This window comes from Notolepis coatsorum (assembly GCF_963971535.1).
Source record: "Notolepis coatsorum genome assembly, chromosome: 11".
In the NCBI taxonomy this organism is placed as follows: Eukaryota; Metazoa; Chordata; class Actinopteri; order Aulopiformes; family Paralepididae; genus Notolepis; species Notolepis coatsorum.
The window spans coordinates 28,912,351-28,935,320 of record NC_140175.1 but is presented as its reverse complement, the minus strand read 5'-3'; the positions used below and the strand labels follow the sequence as shown (position 1 = coordinate 28,935,320).

The 22,970-nt window shown below is 44.7% G+C and overlaps 1 protein-coding gene across 1 annotated transcript in view; it reads right to left on the bottom strand.

Annotated features, from left to right (window-relative positions):
• Positions 1-22,970, bottom strand: part of LOC311237082 (putative flavin-containing monoamine oxidase A) — a gene marked incomplete at both ends in the record, with an annotated part of 183,954 nt that overhangs the window by 116,128 nt on the left and 44,856 nt on the right. Inside the window, 2 exons of the mRNA XM_084324888.1 lie at positions 13,541-13,625; positions 18,380-18,469. Coding sequence (XP_084181014.1) covers positions 13,541-13,625; positions 18,380-18,469 — 175 coding nt within the window. The remainder of the gene's footprint in view (positions 1-13,540; positions 13,626-18,379; positions 18,470-22,970) is intronic.

Below are 22,970 nucleotides of genomic sequence, written 5' to 3'. Positions count from 1 at the left end.
GATTGTGTTGAATAACTGGTTAGAGTACTTGATTTAATCAACAAATAATGTAAAATTGTGTTTCCTGCAGAAAGACATAATATTTAAATCTCATGCGTACCATAGATGTTCTCTTAATTTTTCAGAAAATATCTCATTCAGTGTGGAAACCTGAAAGGGTTATCAATTCCTGGCCAAATAAGCTCAGGAACTTTTGGCCAATTTCAATAATAAAAAAAGGCTTATAATAGAGAAATAATTTTTGGAATATACACATACAGTAGTAAGGTTATAGTAGGTTGTGGTCAAAGATTGCGGCTGTGGTCCCTAAATGCGAACATACAAAAAGGGGAGGGAGGGAAGATAATCTATTACAATGGAACACAGATGTGTGCTGTGGTTTTATTATTGTAATGTACTCCTGCGTAAAGACATTGCCTTCTTAAACTGTTTGTAGGATGAATTCCTTAGTGTCCCTGCTGCGGTCCCACATACAGTAATGCCCTATTTGTAAATGGCTATGAAAGTAAAATGTAACACTTTCACACTAATTTCATGATGAACTGCACGTCTGCTCACAATGACAGCGTAATATGTGTTTCCATCCACAATGAGAGAATCTATGAGACTCCCGGTGGCAGATAACAGAACAGCACCTCAAGACATAATCATTTCAGTATAGGACACTGGTAGCGACAGTAGAATCAGGGGTGTAGCTCCAGATTCTGGGCCCCATGAAAGAATGTATTTGTAGGCCCCCAGTAAGCGCGCAAGCGGAATTTTTTTTGTCCATTTTTTTATTGATGAAAACGCATAATATGGTTTTTACCTATACATTCGGATCAGCAGTTCAGCACCTGCACTGTTGGTGGGTGAGCGTAAAGGATGTCGCATTGCGTTCATCTTCAATGAATGGACCAATGCAATAGTCTACCAAAGCCCCCCCTCTCTCTCTATATATCTCACACACACCTACACACACACACACACACACAAAATGCGCATTTAATGTCCCCTCGCTTGAGCACAGACTACAGACAGTGCCTAATTGCGTCTACGAATGGAATGTAACACATGTCTTCACAACAAGTTAGGTGAATGTATCTGAGAACGTATTTAACACACCTGACGACCGGCGCTATTGATATGCAAATATCGAGTACCATGAAGAACGCATGCCCATGAAGAACGCATGCCTGGGAATGAACTCGACACAGAGCCGTCTTCAAGGTTGAATAGTGACAATGATCCAGCCGAGTCTGAAGTCCAAAGCTCAAAGCGCTTCCCACAATGTAGGGTGGAAATTGCCTCCTTCACCGGCAGCACCCAACCTTGGGCTACGCAGGCTCAATGGTTGCCATACATTGGCACCAGAGTGAACAATTTCAAGTACATCGGAGTCCACATATGTATCTGAGGACTTGAAATGGAATGAACGACAGAAAACCTTGGAAGTTAGAATATTTAATTATATATTTGTATCTTTTTAACCTCTTAAAGGAACACGCCAACTTTTTGGGAAATTAGCTTATTTGCCATCTACCCTGGAGTTAGACAAGCGGATACATACCCCGCTCTTCTCTGTGCATGCATTAGGCTTAGGGAACAGCCGCACCGTTAGCCTAGCTTAGCGTCATTCACTAGAAGTAGGTGTGCCAGTGTAGCCTAGTTCCCAACAGTCACGATTTACACTCCAAATACAACTCCAAAACTTTCCTGTAAACATGTTGTGACCTGTGTATTTACCATGTGGAGAAATACAAATAAATCAATTAGACATTTTAGTTTTCTAAGCAGATATATATTCTGAATTTCTTTTTGCCTAATCACTGCTGGATGCAGTGATTTCCAGACCTCAAAAGCCCCGTTTTTCAAAAAGCTTTTGAGGTTATGAAATCACTGCGCCCAGGCAGCAGTGGTTCGGCTAAAAACGAAAACGAAAATGTGTAATTATTATTTAAAATGTCCATGAGGTAAATACAGCCTGTGAAAATAACCCCTACATGTCTATTGTATTTATGTTCATTCCCATACATTCCCGTTAATTCCCATGGAAAACGTCCACCTTTGAATATTCCCAAAATTTCGCAACCCCTCGTTAGCGGCCTCAAAAAGATGCATCCGATTGTGTAACACGCACAGGGGCAGATTTAACAATTAAAACATGTATACAGGGGGCGGCCACATTTTGGAGAGTCGATATGTAGCCAAAAGCTCTCTCCAGGCTCCACGTCTTTTCATGCATATCAAACTAATATGAACTCAAGCCAAACACTTCATAAATCATTGAGATGGGTAAAAAAAAAGGGGGGGGGGAAGCAACTCTGCTCATTATAAAAGATGGATGGATGAGGAGATAAATCCAGGAGCTATGGAGAGGGACAGACGTGATGGATCAGGGAACACCCAACTCACACAGTCTGCCAGAGGAGGGCACGCGTTTGTGTGTGTGCGTGTGCGCGTGCGCGAGTGTGGGTATGTGTGTCTTTTTGAGCAAGTCGGGGAGAATGAGTTGATAATAAATCTAGGCTGGAGAGCAAGTATGTATCAGTGAGGAGTCTAGTGTGTGAGGCTAGTGTTTATAGAGTAGCTGATACAGGGTTGTGCCTATATGTTCCCCCTCCCCAAAACAAACGGTCCTATGTTCCCCCTCCCCAAAACAAACGGTCCTATGTTCCCCCTCCCCAAAACAAAAGGTCCTATGTTCCCCCTCCCCAAAACAAAAGGTCCAATGTTCCTCCTCCTCAAAACAAAAGGTCCTATGTTCCCCCTCCCCAAAACAAAAGTTCCTATGTTCCCCCTCCCCAAAACAAAAGGTCCTATGTTCCCCCTCCCCAAAACAAAAGTTCCTATGTTCCCCCTCCCCAAAACAAAAGGTCCTATGTTCCCCATCCGAAAAACAAAAGGTCCTATGTTCCCCCTCCTCAAAAAAAAATGTCCTATGTTCCCCCTCCCCAAAACAAAAGTTCCTATGTTCCCCCTCCTCAAAACAAAATGTCCAATGTTCCCCCTCTCCAAAACAAAAGGTCCTATGTTCACCCTCCCCAAAACAAAATGTCCAATGTTCCCCCTCCCCAAAACAAAAGGTCCTATGTTCCCCCTCCCCAAAACAAAAGGTCCAATGTTCCCCCTCCCCAAAACAAAATGTACAATGTTCCCCCTCTCCAAAACAAAAGGTCCTATATGCCCCCTCCCCAAAACAAAAGGTCCTATGTTCCCCCTCCCCAAAACAAAAGGTCCTATGTTCCCCCTCCCCAAAACAAAAGGTCCTATGTTCCCCCTCCTCAAAACAAACGGTCCTATGTTCCCCCTCCCCAAAACAAAATGTCCAATGTTCCCCCTCCCCAAAACAAAAGGTCCTATGTTCCCCCTCCCCAAAACAAAAGGTCCAATGTTCCCCCTCCTCAAAACAAAAGGTCCAATGTTCCTCCTCCCCAAAACAAAAGGTCCTATGTTCCCCCTACTGTTTAATTACATGAGTTGGTGGCAATACATATTGTATTGATTATTGACTGACATCTCTACTGTATTTCTTTGATTTAGTTTGAGAAAAATACAAAATCATGTATACATATATTTGTGTATATAATATATATATTATATATATATAATTTTTCATCAATTCATCTAATGATATTTTTTCTCTCTCGATTAGTCGATTCATCGGATTACTAATTTATTGATTATTCTATAGATTCTTTAATTTTATTGTATAGCTCCTGGGGAGGTTTTGGTTGAAAAGTCACAATGGTAGGTCTATTTTATCTTGCAATCTAAAAAATAAATTGCCATTGCAAATATGTGCAACAGTTAGATAGTTAACTAACAAGCTAATGTTGGAGCATGGAGAGATGCAACAGCTGAGCTGAGAGACACAGGAAAAGACAGAGGGGGAGAGAGACTCAGACTGACTTGTTATTAAACCTGCTCATCGTTATTGCTATACTGTAGGCTTAAATTAATGCAATAAAAAATTATTGTTGGAGAGTATCTCATAGAGCTCAATCCATTCAGGTATTTTTTTTTAACAATACAAATGACAACAGATGGATAGGTATCCCATTGTAAGCTTTTTCCTCAATGTTATTAATAATTGCCTTTGACCCTGTCCATTTAGGGATGACAGCTGGGCACAATGTTCCCCTTTTCGATCCTGCACTGCCGTGCAGTTAGTGAAGCACCACACAATCAACATGTCAACACAAATCAACATGTTTCGTAATCAATGACGTCGCCCTCCCCTCCCCCACACACTGAACATCTGCTCAGTTTTCACAATGATCAGAAAATCGAAGTATAAAACAAATGAGATGCATGACTTTTAGCAGTGACCCTTCCTTATATCCATCCCTGACTTCTTCTTGGAGAGGTGATGTCACTGGCTTTGCTGTGGCTTTTTAGGTCCGAAATTGTTAACTTTTGGGCAATGTTACATAATTGCATATGGGTATGGAACACATCTGTACTTAAAAAAAAATCAATTAAATGAATTGTTTGATATTTTCAATCAAGTACAGTACTACAGTGCACCTCTCTATCCTTCCCACGTACACACTGTTTTGTTGTTGTTTCTGTTTTGTGATGGGTTCCGCCGACAGGCATTAATATTCATAAGCTGTTGTTGCCGGACCTGGATACATGCCAGTGTATAATGTTAACATAACGTTAGCAGCTAGCATCCACCACCACAAACATAAAACTAGCGGGTGAGTGAAAGAGAGTGAGTAAATGGCATCAAACTCACAAGTTGATAAATTATTGACAAATTAAATGACAAATTATAGATGCAGAAGAAAACAAAGCAATGAAATCTACGAGGAATTGATATCCGATGCGACAACGCTGAGTGAACATAACGTTAGCTAATGTCAGCGTGATGAGTTAACACGACATGCATCTTGCTTTATTTATCCTCAACCACAGGCATTTTGTTCATGCTAACATTAGATACAATGATACATTGGTCATGTCAAACTGCACGTGCGCTAAATGGTTGATTGTGGGCGGGTGGGGATATGCAAATGAGCTTAACAGCGATTGGTCGTTATATCAAATGTCGAAGTTGGCTGCGATTCTGAACGGCTTGTTTCAATAGCGAGGGTTCTTGTCACCGCGGAAACTGCATGAAGTGCATATTTTACATTTTCCTCAGGATTGAGGAAAAAACCCTTTGTGTAAAAACAATGCAAAACACAAAAACAGACCCTTTCTACAATAGGGGACCTTTGAGAGTCACTGTCAGCCTTCCTGCTTGCTGATTTAAGGCCAACCGGTGGCACTGGCGTCAGAGACGGGGCGATCCATGCTGCATAATTCAACACTGTTCTCTAACCTGTCTCATTAAGTGTCTTGGCTGTGGACCAAAAGCTCTGAGCATGGGACTTTGAGCGACAGATCCGTTCCTAGCTTAGTACAGACAGGAAAAGCTGCAGCCAGAGGCCTCAGCTTCACTCCAAGCCTTAGCAGCTATATTGCTACATATCACACAGCAGGTAAAGTGAACATTTGTGTCGATTAACCCTTTCACTACCACACTACCGAAGGGACTACCAAAGGGACCGCCTGTAGTGTGGTTGTGAAAGGGTTAACCTTCGGTAGTGTGGTAGTGAAAGGGTTAACCCTTTGTCGTGTGGCAGTGAAAGGGTTAACCTTCTGTATTGTCGCAGTGAAAGGGTTAACCAGTTGGTAGGGTGGCAGTGAAAGGGTTAACCATTCCCGACCCAGGTGATGTTATGCTGTATGATTTAATTATTTTAATACTTTTTTTTACTGACATTTTCTGGTAAATTAACATAAAAAAGGGACCAATTGTCAGTCAATGAAGCATCTGCCTGCACTCCGGTCATCGTGTTTTTGTGGAGCTCCCATTCAAGTCCTGTGCCCAAAACCTTTTGCTTAGTGTCAGTAAGTTAGTGTCAGTAACGGCTCCATGGACATTCTGACAGGTTGGACAGTGATCAGCTACCATACTGTAGCCCCGGCTACACCGTGTTGCAGCCCCAACCTGCCCTGTCCAAAGCCCCAACCATGGCCACGACAACAGCCATAGCCGGGTCCTGTAAACCACAGCAGGTCACCACAGCAGGTCACCACTCGATTAATTTTCGATAAACTTTCTATCAGTTAATTCCCCAAAAAAATTTGAATACACAAATGTGGCTGGGGGAACTGATTCACTCAGCATGAATGGACTAATAGGTAAAAAAAAAAAGAACATAAACATAAATGTTTAAATGTTGATTAATTTCTATTATAATCGATTCTAACATTTTCAAATCGATGCAGTTGAATCGTCACATTAGAATTGATGCATTTCGATTAATCGATGCATCGTTACACCCCTACAGGTCACCCCTACAGGTCACCACAGCAGGTCACCACAGCAGGTCACCACAGCAGGTCACCACAGCAGGTCACCACAGCAGGTCACCACAGCAGGTCACCCCTACAGGTCACCACAGCAGGTCACCACAGCAGGTCACCACAGCAGGTCACCACAGCAGGTCACCACAGCAGGTCACCACGGCAGGTCACCCCTACAGGTCACCACAGCAGGTCACCACAGCAGGTCACCACAGCAGGTCACCACAGCAGGTCACCCCTACAGGTCACCACAGCAGGTCACCACAGCAGGTCACCCCTACAGGTCACCACAGCAGGTCACCACAGCAGGTCACCACGGCAGGTCACCACAGCAGGTCACCACAGCAGGTCACCACGGCAGGTCACCACGGCAGGTCACCACAGCAGGTCACCACAGCAGGTCACCACGGCAGGTCACCACAGCAGGTCACCACGGCAGGTCACCACGGCGGGTCACCACAGCAGGTCACCCCTACAGGTCACCACAGCAGGTCACCACAGCGGGTCACCACAGCAGGTCACCCCTACAGGTCACCACAGCAGGTCACCACAGCAGGTCACCACAGCAGGTCACCACAGCAGGTCACCCCTACAGGTCACCACAGCAGGTCACCACAGCAGGTCACCACAGCAGGTCACCACGGCAGGTCACCACAGCAGGTCACCACGGCAGGTCACCACAGCAGGTCACCACAGCAGGTCACCACGGCAGGTCACCACAGCAGGTCACCACAGCAGGTCACCACGGCAGGTCACCACAGCAGGTCACCACAGCAGGTCACCACAGCAGGTCACCACAGCAGGTCACCACAGCAGGTCACCACAGCAGGTCACCACAGCAGGTCACCACAGCAGGTCACCACAGCAGGTCACCACGGCAGGTCACCACGGCAGGTCACCACAGCAGGTCACCACAGCAGGTCACCCCTACAGGTCACCACGGCAGGTCACCACGGCGGGTCACCACAGCAGGTCACCACAGCAGGTCACCACAGCAGGTCACCCCTACAGGTCACCACGGCAGGTCACCACAGCAGGTCACCACAGCAGGTCACCCCTACAGGTCACCACAGCAGGTCACCACAGCAGGTCACCACAGCAGGTCACCACAGCAGGTCACCACAGCAGGTCACCACGGCAGGTCACCACGGCGGGTCACCACGGCAGGTCACCACGGCAGGTCACCACAGCAGGTCACCACGGCGGGTCACCACGTCAGGTCACCACAGCAGGTCACCACAGCAGGTCACCACAGCAGGTCACCACAGCAGGTCACCACGGCAGGTCACCACAGCAGGTCACCACGGCAGGTCACCACAGCAGGTCACCACGGCAGGTCACCCCTACAGGTCACCACAGCAGGTCACCACAGCAGGTCACCACGGCAGGTCACCACAGCAGGTCACCACGGCAGGTCACCACAGCAGGTCACCACGGCAGGTCACCACAGCAGGTCACCACGGCAGGTCACCACGGCGGGTCACCACAGCAGGTCACCACGGCAGGTCACCACAGCAGGTCACCACAGCAGGTCACCACAGCAGGTCACCACAGCAGGTCACCACGGCAGGTCACCACAGCAGGTCACCACAGCAGGTCACCACGGCAGGTCACCACAGCAGGTCACCACAGCAGGTCAGCACAGCAGGTCAATGTCAACGGCGTTTTAATACATGGGCTCCTTGGGGCCCCGGTGACGTGAAAGGGCCCACGTCAAGAAGATTTGCAGGGAAGGAAAAAACTAAAAACCTTGCTTTGTGTGGTACTCCTGGGGTGGGGGGTGGGGGGTTTAATATCTTATAAATGCCACTGTGTTTGATACATATACATATGTATATAATGGTACTGTAAATGGACTGCATTTATGTAGTGCTTTTATACACATTTCTAACAACTTACACCTCACATTCACACATTCACTCACACTCATTCACTCAATCGGGAGCAGTGTCTCCAAAGTGTCCGGAGCCGGGATCAAACCTGGAAACGTCTGATTACCAGACGACCGCGCTACCTCCTGAGCCCCCAATGGTATGATGTGCCTTTTTTTCACAATATTATTATTGAACCTTTTAGTTTTTAACAACAACAACAACAACAACAACAACAACAACAACAACATAATAATAAAGTAAGAAAAACAGGCAGCTGCTCAACCAACACAAGACATCAGACAAATACCACCTTGTTCCTCAAATGTCACGCTTGTAATGGAGCAGCTATAGGTCTACGCTTGTATACGGAAAGTATTGTGCATTTTATGAAAGAAACTTTCTGCAGTGTTTCTATACATTTACATTTATTTTCAGACATGGAGGCACTTCATACTGTCAAATAAATAATGTTTGGCAGCTCAAGGTCATTGGCCTGATAAGTGGCCCACTTAATGTATTGGCTTTCAATGCGCTCATACCTAGATGTTGGAGCACATTGTTGGAGCACATTGTGGTGTACAATAGGATGAGCTCTTACTATATACCAGTGCAGAACTTTCCACCCAGGAAGACGACGTCAGAACAATTCAATCGTTTTATAACACTGTGGTTTGAAATAAAACGATTGAATCCACAATGTGCTCCAACAGTCAGTTGGAGTTCACGCACATCTAGGTATGAGCGCATTGAAAGCCTCGGCCACTTCCAACTCAGGCTCTGTTCACTGCTCCCATGCCGTTCCTCCACAAAGTTATTGTGCTGTTGTGCATCTAAGGACTCCACATTCCTCACGTCCTTCAAGTTGTGGTTTATTTGTCACTATAGAAAGTACATGACAGTGAAATGCTTGGTTCTGTATGAGCCGCCCCCATGAGAATGTGTGTCATACAGTAAAAAGAAGTAAAAGGAAAAGTAGAAAGAATAAGTGTGAGGATTCGGAGGTTCGGAGAGGTGTAGGGTTCAATCGCAGGACAATGTGGAGTGAGAGAGACGAGGGGGGGCGGCAGAGGACTGTCCCGAAAGTTCAGATCATGACAATAAGGTCCACCCACTATACAAAATATACAGTATACAATATACAAACTAAAGTACAAAATTAGGTACAAAATGCAAACAATGAGGTACAAAAAATGCTAAGAAAATAAATGCTAAAATGAGGTATGGATGTAGTGCAAATATTTTGTAATAAATAGATCAAATATGGTGTAGTGTTAAAAGTGTTTAATGTGTCTGATGTGAATGTTGATTGATTGTTCTGTTCATGGCAGTGGTCAATTGCCATGGTTGAGAACTTGTTGCTTGTTTTATGCACAACAAACATACAGCAGAAGATGTCAAAGTTGTCAACAAGCTGTACATGTAATTTCATCTGGAAATAAACACGTACCTGGTAGGGTCAGGATTAGTGCTTTAAGCTGAATTTTGTTATGAACAATGGGGCCATGGCAGCTGGAAGCAAATAAGCATCTTGCATCCTTTTTTTTTTTTTTTAATACTCTGGTATCAGTTGAGGGAGACTCTTTTAAATTATGCCGAGCAACTATGCATTTATAATGGAGCGTGATAACAAAAACTGAAAAAACAATGCCCTGAAATAAACCCCTGGGGTATGTAGATGATATGCTGAAACTTTAATGCTTTGTCATAAAATGCACAACCGGTTTGGCTATCTGCCCCACTATTAGGAAGGCGGAACATCAGCCTCTCTTTCATAAAATCCATAAATGGTTTGATATTTTCTTATTTACCAGTATCAACGAGCCCCAAATTGTGAGTCGCAGTTTTTCAAGTTTACATCACCTCTCGCAGCCACTGGGTCCAGCTTGGTGGGTGAGGAGACTTCCAGTTAAGGAGGATCGATCTCCCTGCTAACAATGTAACATATTTTGTTAACTAAAGTTTAGTTCCAGAGAGAACTAAGATTGTTTTCTGCTCCTCTACAACACATCATATGACCTGGCTGAACCACCATTCTGTAGACATCTAACAGTGTTTTGAAGAGATTCCATGAGCGACTCATTCAGCAAGTTAGGAAAGGAGGGAGTATTACATATAACTTTAATATAACTACAAATATGGAGTTGCAAATTAAATGTATTTAGCAGCTGCTCAAATGTGGGAAATACGTAATCTATTTTTTCACATTAACTATACCACTTATTTTGTATATCAAAAGGTTTATCTATAATAGAGGGGGAGAAGAGGTGGCTGGGATAAACAGGGGAAAGCAGAGAGCCCCTTTGCCATCCATAATTCGTCCTGATATTAGACCATACTTTTCAGACTGTTAACATAATGCAATGCTAGGGGCATTGGAGAAAATAAAAGAGCGTTCAGAGATGATGTCAAATGATATTATGATCTGCGTTCCATTTGTACCCAATTTAGATTATCTGTGTCCCGAAGGAGAGAGCATGAACGTTTCACACCCAATAATATACCTGGACACTTGGTAATCCTATTCCCCCATCTGGCTTTGGCCGCTGGGAATAAAAGTTTGGAATAAAAACAAACATTTCAGAAGAATGTTAATTTTCACAGCATTTATTCTGCCTGCCAAACAACTTGACCGACCTAAAAACCTCTCACCTATAGACCAAACTTCTCAAGAACAGCAAATAGAAAGGCCCCTTTGACTCAGTTGAAGGTCTTCTCAGCATCCAGAGGAACAATGGGCCGGGCTGGGGGAATACTAAATATTGAAGGTTACAGTAGAAAATAAAAAAATGGCCATTGACAAAACTGGTCTGCTCTGGCAATATAATTGATGGTTGAACCTTTTCCAATCGTGTGGCCATGATGGCCATCATCTTGGGATCCACCTCTTAAAGGCTGGAAGGTTTCTACGCATATTTACCTTCCTGTAAAACAACTGATATGGATGCCTGATGGAATGTGGAAGGAAGACTTTTGGCCTCAAAGGTGCCGTGAAAGCTGTCGAGCAGCAGCAGAAGAAGTAAACCCATCTGGGCCTGGGGATTTGGAGCATTCCATACTTTAAGTTTTTAGGAAGAAGGTGAGCCCCAAAAGGCAGTCAGAGAAAGGATGTTAACCAAAAGATGTTAAAAACAACAGCTTATTGTTTCAGTCAATGTCTTATCATAATGTTACTCATCATATTCAGACCAATACAGTAATTGCTTGTGTTCCTGTGCCAATATTCTTCCTCTCTCTATTGCCTCATTAATTGCCTCATTTCATATTCCATGTATAGCACCGGACTAATCTCTCCCCTCTATTATCAAACCGGAATATAAAATGCTGTATAACTTGAACAACAAAACAAAACAAAAAGCCTCCACCCTGCTGTCCCCACACTACACATGCCACTTATTCCTAGAAAATTAGAGTAGAGGTACAAAAATATCAGTGGCTTTCAGAAACAAAACTCAAATTCAAACTGATGTATAAGGAAATTATGTTCACAAGGTACAGGGATGAGGAAGGGACTTGATATTCACGGGGTGTTTACATTTTTATTTTGTTTTCTATTTTATTTTATTTTATACATATATAGTTTTTGTTTTTTGTTTTGCATATATATATATATATATTTTTTTCTTTTCTTTTTTATGTTTAAAATAGTACACTCATTTGAGTAGTGGAAAAGGGGTATAGGATTAAATAAATGTATACTTCTTCCTACTCCTTTTCGAACATGCAGATTGAGTTGTTTTGCTTTTTGTTATTGTTTGTTGTATTCATTGCATGTTCGAAATAAAGACTTCAAATCAAATCAAATCAAAACTGTGATTCATAACGAACCTCTCAAATGAATCTTAACAGGTGAGTTGGCCTGTACATTTGTCCACAGTTTCATGCAGGGTATTAGTGTTGATTGATGAAAAGATGAGTCTCGTTGTTCTCTTAGCGCCGCGGTTGGCAAAGTCTTCAAGTCATATCTGTGTTTTCTGCCATCCCACATGGGCTCCATTAAAGAAGGTGGTTTAGTGAACAAAGAACACTGTCCATCAGCTACCTATAGCATGCTTACCTAGCCGCCCTTTGTCCTGGTTTACTAGTCATACGTACATAGGGGGCCTTAGTTATGTTTTACCCGTTTCAACTGAAAGAAAACACTCGCTGGGTTGATAAAGCACTGTGCCAATGTGGATAACTGATGCATGGTGGAAACGCTTGAAAACGCACATCACTAAGTTACTAACACAGAAGAAGAAACCTGCTCTTGACATAAACCAAGTAATGTAAATCTCCAGGGTCTAGTTGAGCTGCGTCATGGTGAGTTTGGCACAGTGGCTACAGTAGCTTCCCGGCTTATGTGCACATTTGCCTAAAACATCATCTGTGCAAAGGATGGAAATCTCAGCCCTGACTTCTCATCTTCACGGGTGAGTTTGTGTTCCGTTGGAATTCCATTGTTATCACTCCGCCCACTGTCTCACATTAATTAGTCTCACTTAGTCATCGTTTGCTATTGTTCCCTGGTTCTTTTCATTCAGAGCTCTGTATTCCAGGCTACTGTAGGTTAAGTATAGATGTTGAGTTGAGAAACAATTTCACCTCGAAATAATGTAACTATATCAGTTAGAATGTGCGCTCATTGAGGGATTTTATCGCAGGCCTACGGGATCAATTTGACAGGTTTGAGTTGACGGCAAAGGAGCCGTCACCGAGTGTTCCAGAGAGGCCGACGCGGACCGAGAGAGACGGCGTTTTAAACAGCCACCAGATGAGTCATCTGAGCCAGATGACGGAACTAGACCGGAGGTATGAATCCTGTAATGCGTTGGATAGCAGCTTTGAATTTCTAAATAGAATTCACATCAGATCTGTTCTCAAGGAAATACCAGTGTGTGTGTGTGTGTGTGTGTGTGTGTGTGTGTGTGTGTGTGTGTGTGTGTGTGTGTGTGTGTGTGTGTGTGTGTGTGTGTGTGTGTGTGTGTGTGTGTGTGTGTGTGTGTGTGTGTGTGTGTGTGTGTGTGTGTGTGTGTGTGTGTGTGTGTGTGTGTGTGTGTGTGTGTGTGTGTGTGTGTGTGTGTGTGTGTGTGTGTGTGTGTGTGTGTGTGTGTGCGGGCGTGTGTGCATTACGTGTGAGAGAGATGGATATTGGCCTACAGCCCCGGGGTCCATGGTACTGTAATGCTGCCTTGGTCACCGTGAGAATAATTACAGTTTCATCAGCAAGGGTGCACTAGTTGCCACATTTAGCTAGAGTTTACGTGTAAGTGTGAGTTTCCTTCTGCATCAGCGAGTATGTCATTAGCGCGTTGACAGAGGTGGGGAATACACTCTGGGTATCTGACCTGCCAGATGAGGGGGGCAAGTGACGACCACAGCTTTGCAGCGGAAGGAGTGTGTGGCGGTATGCACCCGGGCCCACTCTGCATCCTGTGTAAACATACAAAGAGACATGCCAGGCTTTATTTATCAAGCAAGTTACAAAGATTTGGTATGAAAGCAGAGTTGCTTCAGGGGTTCTGTACCACAGTGCAACCGACCCTGACTTCTCAAATGCAAATGGTGCATAATATGGAACTGTCTGCGTTTATAATTCAAATATATATATATATATATATATATACTAGAGCTGGGCCATTAACGGCGTTAACGTGCTGCGTTAACGCGATACTAGTATCGCGCGATAATATAATTAACGCATTAATCAAAAAAAAAAAAAAAAAAAAAAAAAAATGTTTTTTTTTTTTTTTTTTTTTTTACCTTTATTAACCAGGGTAGGTTCTCTGAGCACAGATGCTCTTTTTCAGGAACGTCCTGCTTCACATTCACACAGTTCCATTCACACCTGGGAGCTGCCCAGTACAACCACAGTTGACACCATTGGCCACTGAGCAACTCCACTGGAGCAGTTGATTTGCATTGGCTGATCAACTGCTGACTGGCTGATCAACTGCTTCTTTCTGTTTTGCTCCTGAGAGTGTGCTAGATACTGTACTGGTAATATTATTTATTTGTGATAACTTCTGAATAAAACAACTTATTAAACACAAGTACATCTTATTGAACACTATTTTGATATTTCATTACCAATTATCATAGCAAAACAGCTTTTTCAAACAGTCTGTAATGCATTTTGGAAACGGGAGATGGGCTCATGGTGTAATGGGCCACCTGGCCTGAGAAACATAAGGAGGAAAGAAAAAGTAAGGACTTACTTCTGGTCATTATTTGGGTAGAACACACATATTTTGAATGCCTTCGGCAGGTTTTTTTTTTTTTTTTTGAGCCATTTTAATCTAGATTAATCTAGATTAAATCCAGGATTGCAGATAGATTAATATAGATTAAAAAAATTTATCTATGCCCACCTCTAATATATACATATATACAAGTCCGGTTTACGCTCAGATCGGATGGCGGCGTAACTTGTCCGAGCTCCGTGACCACTTCACTTTAATATTGATTACGACGCTAATTTTACGACATACACTTACATTATACCTCGTAGAGATTAGGGCTGCACGATTTTGGGAAATAATCTAATTGCGATTTTTCTCACAGATATTGCGATTGCGATTAAATTTGCGATTATAATAAAAAAAGAAATAATCAATAAACTTCACAACACACAATCTAAAACCCCTTACCTCCCTCTCCCAAACCGATCTTGTATCTCAATGGGACTTCCTGATTAAATAATGTAAACAAATAAACAAATATTTTTTTTATTGCAGGCCTGGCGATTTGATAATTGCATCATTCCAAATCGCGATTTCGATTAAAAATCGATTAATCGTGCAGCCCTAGTAGATATGGCTAAACAAATACCGAACAAGATTGGAACATTAAATGAGGTTGATGTTGAATGTATCAGGTCTTTGTTCCGTGCTGAGCTCGATGCTAGCATGCTGCAGCTAACCAACAGACTGGACTCGCTCCAGGAGGATGTAGCTAGCGCGACCACACGGCTCTCTAGGGTGGAAGAAGAGATGGCAGAGGTGGAGGTCGTAGCTGAAACCAACTCCACCGAGATCTCGGCGATTGAAGACAAGTTCCTTTTTTACGAAAATAAGATGGCTGACCTAGAGGACCGGAATAGAAGGTGCAATGTCAGAATATATACGGCTTGCCCGAAAACATTGAAAACGATGCGCCGATTCAGTATCTCGAAAAGATGATTCCACAGTGGTTTCCGACCATCTCTAAACCAGAGATTGAGCGGGCGCACAGAATATTCAGGAGCGGTCCCCCGGAGAAGGGCGAACGTCCACGCGCCTTTATATTTTGCTGCCTGCGGTTCCCTATACGTCAGGCTATTCTCCAAGAGGCCAGGAAACACCCTCCAAAAGTGGGTAATTATACCCTCAGATTCGCTGCGGATTTCAGCGACTACACCGCCAGACGTCGCAGGGCCTTCTCTAAGGCTCGGGAGAAGGGCATAGAAGTGAAAAGTTTCATAAATATAATTTGAATAGTATTATTATTAATACAATACAATATGATACTACTTCTCACCTTCGATCATACAAAACCTTGTTCCTATTGTTATCTATGTGGGTGTCTGTGTCTGTAATGGAACTTACACACTTACAAACCCAAGGTTAACTCATATCAGTGTACGTCTCCCTAGCCCACAGCTACAGAACAACATTAGTATTCTCCTACAATCTCCTGGCAATCTAGCTAAGCGTGGCTCTGGGGGTGATCTCTTCTTCGCCTATTCTCAGGAATCCACAGATGTGACCAAAAATGTTAGGCAGTGGTTGGGGATATTATGAATCACCCCAAAGGGGTGGGGCTACCTATGAGAGTGTTACTCTAGCAATCACAGGTAACAAACGTGTTATCTGTACACCCGAGTTGTGGTTACGTCTCAACACTTGACTTATTCATTATGGTATACATTAGAGACTATTAGGGCTGTCCCCGACTAAGGATTTGGATGGTCGACTATGATTGGCCAAAATTTGTCGTTAGTCGACTATTGGTAAAAAAAAAAAAAAAAAAAAAAAAAACGTATAATATTTTATATATATATTTTTTATCATTCCATTTGGGCTGTGGGGGGTGCTTAATGTCTGAAGGAGTCGACTGAAGGCTTCTTGTCCTCTGCAAAAGCATGCAATTGGTCCGCTGATGGATACATCTTGATATTTGTCTAGTCTAGTGTGTTCATTAGATGGGTGAAAGCCTCTTCCAGTGCCTCTGTGCCTGTTTTCGTAGGCAGTTAGCCTCTGGTATGCGTGCCATTAGCGTTAGCCACGCTTCTAGGCCTCTTCTCTTTTGGAAAGAATGATAAAAAAATAAAAAATCTATAAAAAATTATAATTTTTTATTTTTATTTTTGTATTCGACTAAGAGGTTGGCTAGTCGACTACGGCTCCTTTCGACCGATTAACGGAACGTAGACCAATCTCAGTCACTCTTATTGTCTGGGACCAAATTCGGTCACGCCCCATTACCAGTAAAAAGTGGGAATGTGTTTTCGGTGTTTACGGAAGTGCGGGTAGCCTCTCAAGTTGACGTTATACTACACAACACTTTCTGTTGTCAGTAGATGGCAGCATTGGTTTAAAATTAAAAGGTGAAAATGTTATGACTACAACATGAATACAATTCCCAAGACCTTTAGCACAGGTCACACGTCACCGGATTAGGAAAACGCGATCTGAACAGCGTTAAACTATTAACGGGACCTGAGTACAGTGATTGAGAATGGTCACCCAATTAGCTTAACAAAAGTGCATCATTAGCATTATGTTTGTTGTCTAAACGGGAACATAATGGTACAATTTAAGATTTGAATGTTATCCACATATAAAGGACAAATAAAACATCGTTAATTTGTAAGAAACCTCAATGAAAACGGCGCAGAGTAAGTTATATTCGCTATTGTTATGAAAATGTGATAGAATCCTATAAAAATGTGGACGCATTTGGTCACCGTGACGTTAGTCGACTAATCGAGTAATAGGGGTCAGCCCTAGAGACTATAATATGAAACAGCACTTTGATGATGACAATTCAAGAATTAAGCTTAAGTTAAATTAAGTTTATGTTATAAGCAAGGAAACGAGATACATGGCTCACAGGAAATAGTAATAGTTAATAATTTGTTGTAGGGAAGAGGCTGCATGTCAATGGACCTTGTGTTGGACCTTGTGTTGGAATTGCTTTTATACAACATGTTGATACTTGTTTAACCTGTTCCACCTGTGGAATATTTTCTGAAAATCCGCCTAAAATATATACCTAGGTAAACTTCCAACATCCCACATCCTTGCTTGTGTCCTTCCAGTGAAGGTTCACCGTTCATTTGACATTTCATTCTGGCTCGTAGATATTTCTGAATTCCACTGCAGGGGTGGAGAGGAGGCACTCTGTACAATAGTGCTGGGCTGTCTTACTCCAGAGCTGATGGAAAACGTGTGTACAATGCAAGAGGTTGTTGCAATGTGGTGAATTGATTCAATGTAAATACTGTAGGTCAATGGTTATCATCTTGTGCTACTCGCAGATAGTATATGATATTTGATAAGCAAGCACTCATAGAGATGCTATCAAGGACGTTCATCAATATAAATGGTGCATTTATATAGCGATTTTATATAAAGTGCTTTTCAATTTTGTTCCTCACATTCACCCATTCACTCACACATTCACACACAGACGGTGGAGGAAACCATGCAAGGTGCCAACCTGCTCATCGGGAGCAATTAGGGGGTTAAGTGTCTTGCTCAAGGACACTTCGACACACTGCTCGGGAGGAGCGTGAATCGAACCGGGAACCTTCCGATTACCAGACGAACGCTCTACCACCTGAGCTGAGCCACTGTCGCCCCAATATATTGGTATCCTCCTTCTTATGGCCCACAATGAGACAATGTGACAGTGTTATTATTCCCTCTATCAAGTTGTATTCTGTAGCTTTCTGTCATGACAGTTGATGGACAAAAAGAACCGGACTCTCTCAGAGCCGTCATTAAAATGCTATGCTGAGGAACAGTGAGCAAAGCAAAGCAAAGCATGCTGCCGGCCGAGGCGTCTTCTTGCAGCTCCCAAGGAACAGCCAGGCGGAACAGACAGAGTCCGCTCACAGGAGACACGCTGCTTCCCCACCGAAGAGTCTGTTATCTCAATGTCTCGCCTCGTCACTCCCAGAGTGAGTTGTTACTGTACTCTACCTGCCATATGGCCGTCACAGCCAAGCCCAGTTGGACGTTCTCCCACCCGACACGCTCCGCCAGACCTTCTGAAAGCTGCTGGGTGGCTCCCTGTGGAGAGAGAGAGACACATACTGCAGTCCAGGAGAGGGCTAAAACTCTACAATATATATATTGTAGTAACGGGTACTTGACATGGTGCCGTATTGATGACCAATTGGAGCATCAGAGGACACGATCGAGGAGGGGAATGTTAGCAGCTTTCTAGCTCATGGTCAGTGGTTTCCAGCTCAAGTACATTATTTTACCACTGGCATGAATTGGAACGGGGGGTCAGGACAGGGTACAGAGGCAGTCAACTAGACCAGCTAGGCCGATGCTAACATTTCCACCCCTTTGGATGCAAAATATTAAAATCGGTCAAATAATCATGTAGTTATGGACCATGAAAGCCGTAGAAAAAGTTAGTAAATGATTCAATTTGCAGCCAAATTCTCTCGCCCCTTTCTCATAGGCATGGATCTCCATTCGTTGCTCTGCTTCCCCGTATGAGGCATATAAAAAAAGAGAACATTGACTTTGTATGAAGGTACATTTTGTTTCCTTTTTTGCTAAAATATGTGTGTAATAGTTCATGCGTACCATCATGTGCTTCATTTCATTTTGAAAATCTAGGCTATAGGTTCAGATCCACTTTAGCACATCCCCTTCCACTGACAGTGACAGTTCTCTCACAAAGGAATAAGTAAATGCTCCCTTTTCTGTGTAAGAGGGCAAGAGGTTAAGAGAAGGGAAAACAGGCAACGAGAATGAAAGAAGAAAGGGGAATGTTATCGCCCTTGTCTGTTTGTTTTTTAGTTTTTGTCAGTTTATTTGTTTGTGAACAAGATATCTCTAAAAGTGATGGTAGGATTGCCTAATTGTTTGTCTTAACATGCCTATCGATTTTGGTGACCCTATGACCTTTCCTCCAGTGCCACCATCAGGCCAAACTGAAATGTTACGGCTGGATGGCCACACAATTTGCTGTGAACATTCATGACCCCTAGAGGAAGAAACTTATTTTAGTGACCCCATGACCTTTCCTCTTGCGCCCAAATCAGGCCAAACTTCCGATATTCACGTGAGCATATCTCCTGGCCTGGCCTGTTGGTCGTACAGTTTGTTATGCACTGGACATGAAACATCAACCCCCCTCCCATCTCCCAATCCCCACAATAAATACATATATACATAAATACATACAGGACAGTCACATGTACCAGTGTCAGTCAGTGCGCTAATTTGCATCTATTGCCAGGAACAGAATCACCAACATTGGATGATGAGATTTTTGTTTCATTGTGTTGACGCGTAACATTTTTGTCAGGTTTTTTGGTATAAATGTACTATAAATCAGGCTATGAATGATAATATCAACAAACCCCTCTGTAAAGAGAATCAGGGTATAGATAGGAAGAAATGTGGAGAGCTTCTATCCCCAGGCCATCAGGCTGCTCAACGAACAATGAACACTACACAACAACCATCAAACGCACATAGCACACACATCCACACGCACACACTCACTTTAAACAAACACACTGTAGCACCCACTCCCCACACTTTATAGCACACACTCACTTTAAACAAACACACTGTAGCACCCGCTCCCCACACTTTATATTTATTGATAAAGGATTGCACTACAACTCGTACACCTTACTGTAAATTGTACCTAAATTGTACCTCATCCCATTTCTGCTTTGCACTATATAGTATTGTATATTAGTACACTGCATAGTATTGTAGCGTTCTGTCGTACCCGTATTGTTAGGAAGAATGAGGAGTGGTTCATGTTTCTTTTGGGTTATTTAATTCCACTTCAATGCGTACATACAGGTCAATACCTCACTCGGTAGGAACACACAGCTTCCTAGCTTCACGTATATTCCACGAACACAACGTAACTTCCGGTGCCACCTCCTATCTCTCCCGGGGGGAAACACACCCCCCGGGTACAGTGACACACAAGACCCCAGATCATTACACTATCCCCCCCCTTCTGAGCTCTCGCCCCGAGAGACACATCAACAATAGCACATTCACAATAACATTTTCCATTTCAAGCAGAACACACTTTTTTTTCTCTTTTTTACACAAAGTCCTTGAAACGACCTGGCGGCAGCCTCCGCCTCTGCGGACGCGTTGTCCCTGCCCGAAGGACTGAATCGACCTGCTGCTGAACAGGAACCGTCCGGGGAGTGCCATGTCTGTCCCGCACCGGGGACACAGTCTGGGATTCTGAGGGGCCCCCCGTATGGGAAGAGGGGACACCCCCCGCTGGTGGACCACGGTGCACTCCCCTCGAACGGCGGTTACATCCGGCCCCAGTGGTGGTCGGAACACTGTCTCTAGGTGAGGCCGCTGGGAGGGCTGGGTCTTGCAGTGGGAGGCAATCCCCTCTGTACGGGGCCAGTCTGTCTCTGTGAAGAGCAACTTTCCTCCCCCTGAGTGGCAATTGTACCCTATATACCACCTCCCCCACCCTCTCTAGCACCCTACATGGCCCCTGCCAGTGACAGTCCAGTTTAGGGCACCGCCCCCTCTTCCTCCGAGGGCTATAGACCCAGACCAGTTCCCCGGCCTGGAAATGCCTCCCCTTAGCCCTCACATCATAGTTCCTTTTTTGTCTCATGCCCGCCTTTTCCAGCTGACCCCGGGCAAAGTTGTGGGCGGACTCCATTCGATCCTGGAGTCTCCTGGCATACTCCCTCCCCGGGGGAACGGGGGGAGTGTCAGGGGGCTTGCCAAACGCCACCTCCGTCGGCGTCCGGAGCTCCCGGCCCAGCATGAGCAGTGCTGGCGTGCAGGAGGTGGACTCCTGTACAGCGGATCGGTATGCCATGAGAACAAGGGGGAGGTGCGTGTCCCAGTCTCGCTGGTGCTCTGCTGTGAGAATGGCTAGCTGCTTGCCTAGAGTCCTATTGAACCTTTCCACTAACCCGTCACTTTGTGGGTGCAGAGCAGTGGTTCGGGTCTTCTTGGTGCCTAGCTGCTCGCACATGGTGGCAAAGACATGTGACTAAAAATTTCTCCCTTGATCGCTGTGGAGGGTTTCCGCTGCGCCGAACCGACTGAACATGCCCTCCACCAGCGCGTCAACCACAGTCTTGGCCTCCTGATCCGGCAACGCATATGCCTCCGGCCATTTGGTGAAATAGTCCATGGCGACCAGCACGTAGCGATTGCCATTGTCCGTGCACGGAAACGGCCCCATAACATCCACCGCCACTCTCTCCATGGGGGCTCCCACCCCCAGCTGTTGGAGTAGTGCGTGGGACTGATCAGGTGGGCCCTTGTATGCTGCGCAGAGGTCGCAGCGGCGACAGAAATCCTCTACGTCCCTTTTAATCCGTCCCCAGTAGAACCCCTGACGGAGGCGGCGGAGAGTCTTTGTGATGCCAAAGTGCCCAGCCCCCACGGTGCCATGGGAACTTTTTAACACAGTCTCTCTCATTGCTTTGGGGACCACCACCCGCCACCTGTTCTCTCCCGTAGCCGGCTCCCTCCACGCTCTCTGTAGAACCCCGTCCCACACCCGCAGAGCCGCAAAGTCTGCCCACAGTCCCTTTGTAGCAGTGGTGCCCCCTGCCACCTCCCCCCAGGGTGGCTTCTGACCTGACTCTACCCATTGCAAAACAGGTTTTAAATCAGGGTCCTGCTCTTGCTGCATTCGCCACTCCGCTTCTCCGATCACCTGCAGCTACCTGCAGACCGGCCCGTCGCCCTCGTGCTCGGGGCATATTGTTACCTCCTCCCGGAGCTCTCTCTCTCTTGCCTCCCTCTTCTCACAGTATCGACACCCCTCCGGAGCACAGGGCCGTCGGGACAGGGCGTCAGCGTTGGTGTGGCGGACGCCGGCCCTGTGCTCAACGGTGAAGTTGAAGTCTGCCAGCCTCTCCAGCCAGCGGCACACTTGCCCCTTCGGCTCTCGAAAGGACGTCAGCCACTGGAGAGCGGAATGAATGAATGAATGAAAACTTTATTTAACAGATTGCAGAATGGGTACAATACAGTACGGCTCAATACATACAATTGTTAAGGGGATGCAGACCTGAGAAAGACGTTTGTCTTGTTTCCATCAGGGTCCCCCATTTTCAATTCATATAGACATTTATGACATACACAACATACATGACATTTATGGCATAGGGACATATAGGTATTTAGTACTGATACATTTGTGACATAGGCGGTATTCAAATATACAGTACTGTTACCCCTAGATCCTGACAGCGTATATACATATGATGGGGAGGGGACTGTACATTAGGAGGGGGTGGGTGGGTGGGAGGGAAATATACATACGGCGGGGAGGGAATATATACATGCGGTGGGGAGGAGACTGTCTATTAGGAGGTGGTGGGGGTTTTGGGCATTTACGGTGGCCAGTTTCGAATTGCAGCCTCCCGTAGGTGCTCTTTAAGGGCGGTTTTGAATGTGGGCAGGGATTCACATTCCTTTACAGCTTTGGGTAGGGCGTTCCACATTGTTGTGGCATAATTGCGGAACGTGTTTAGTCCCTTGTTTGAGCCGAATCTGGGTTTAACATGATTTGTTGAGCTTCCTC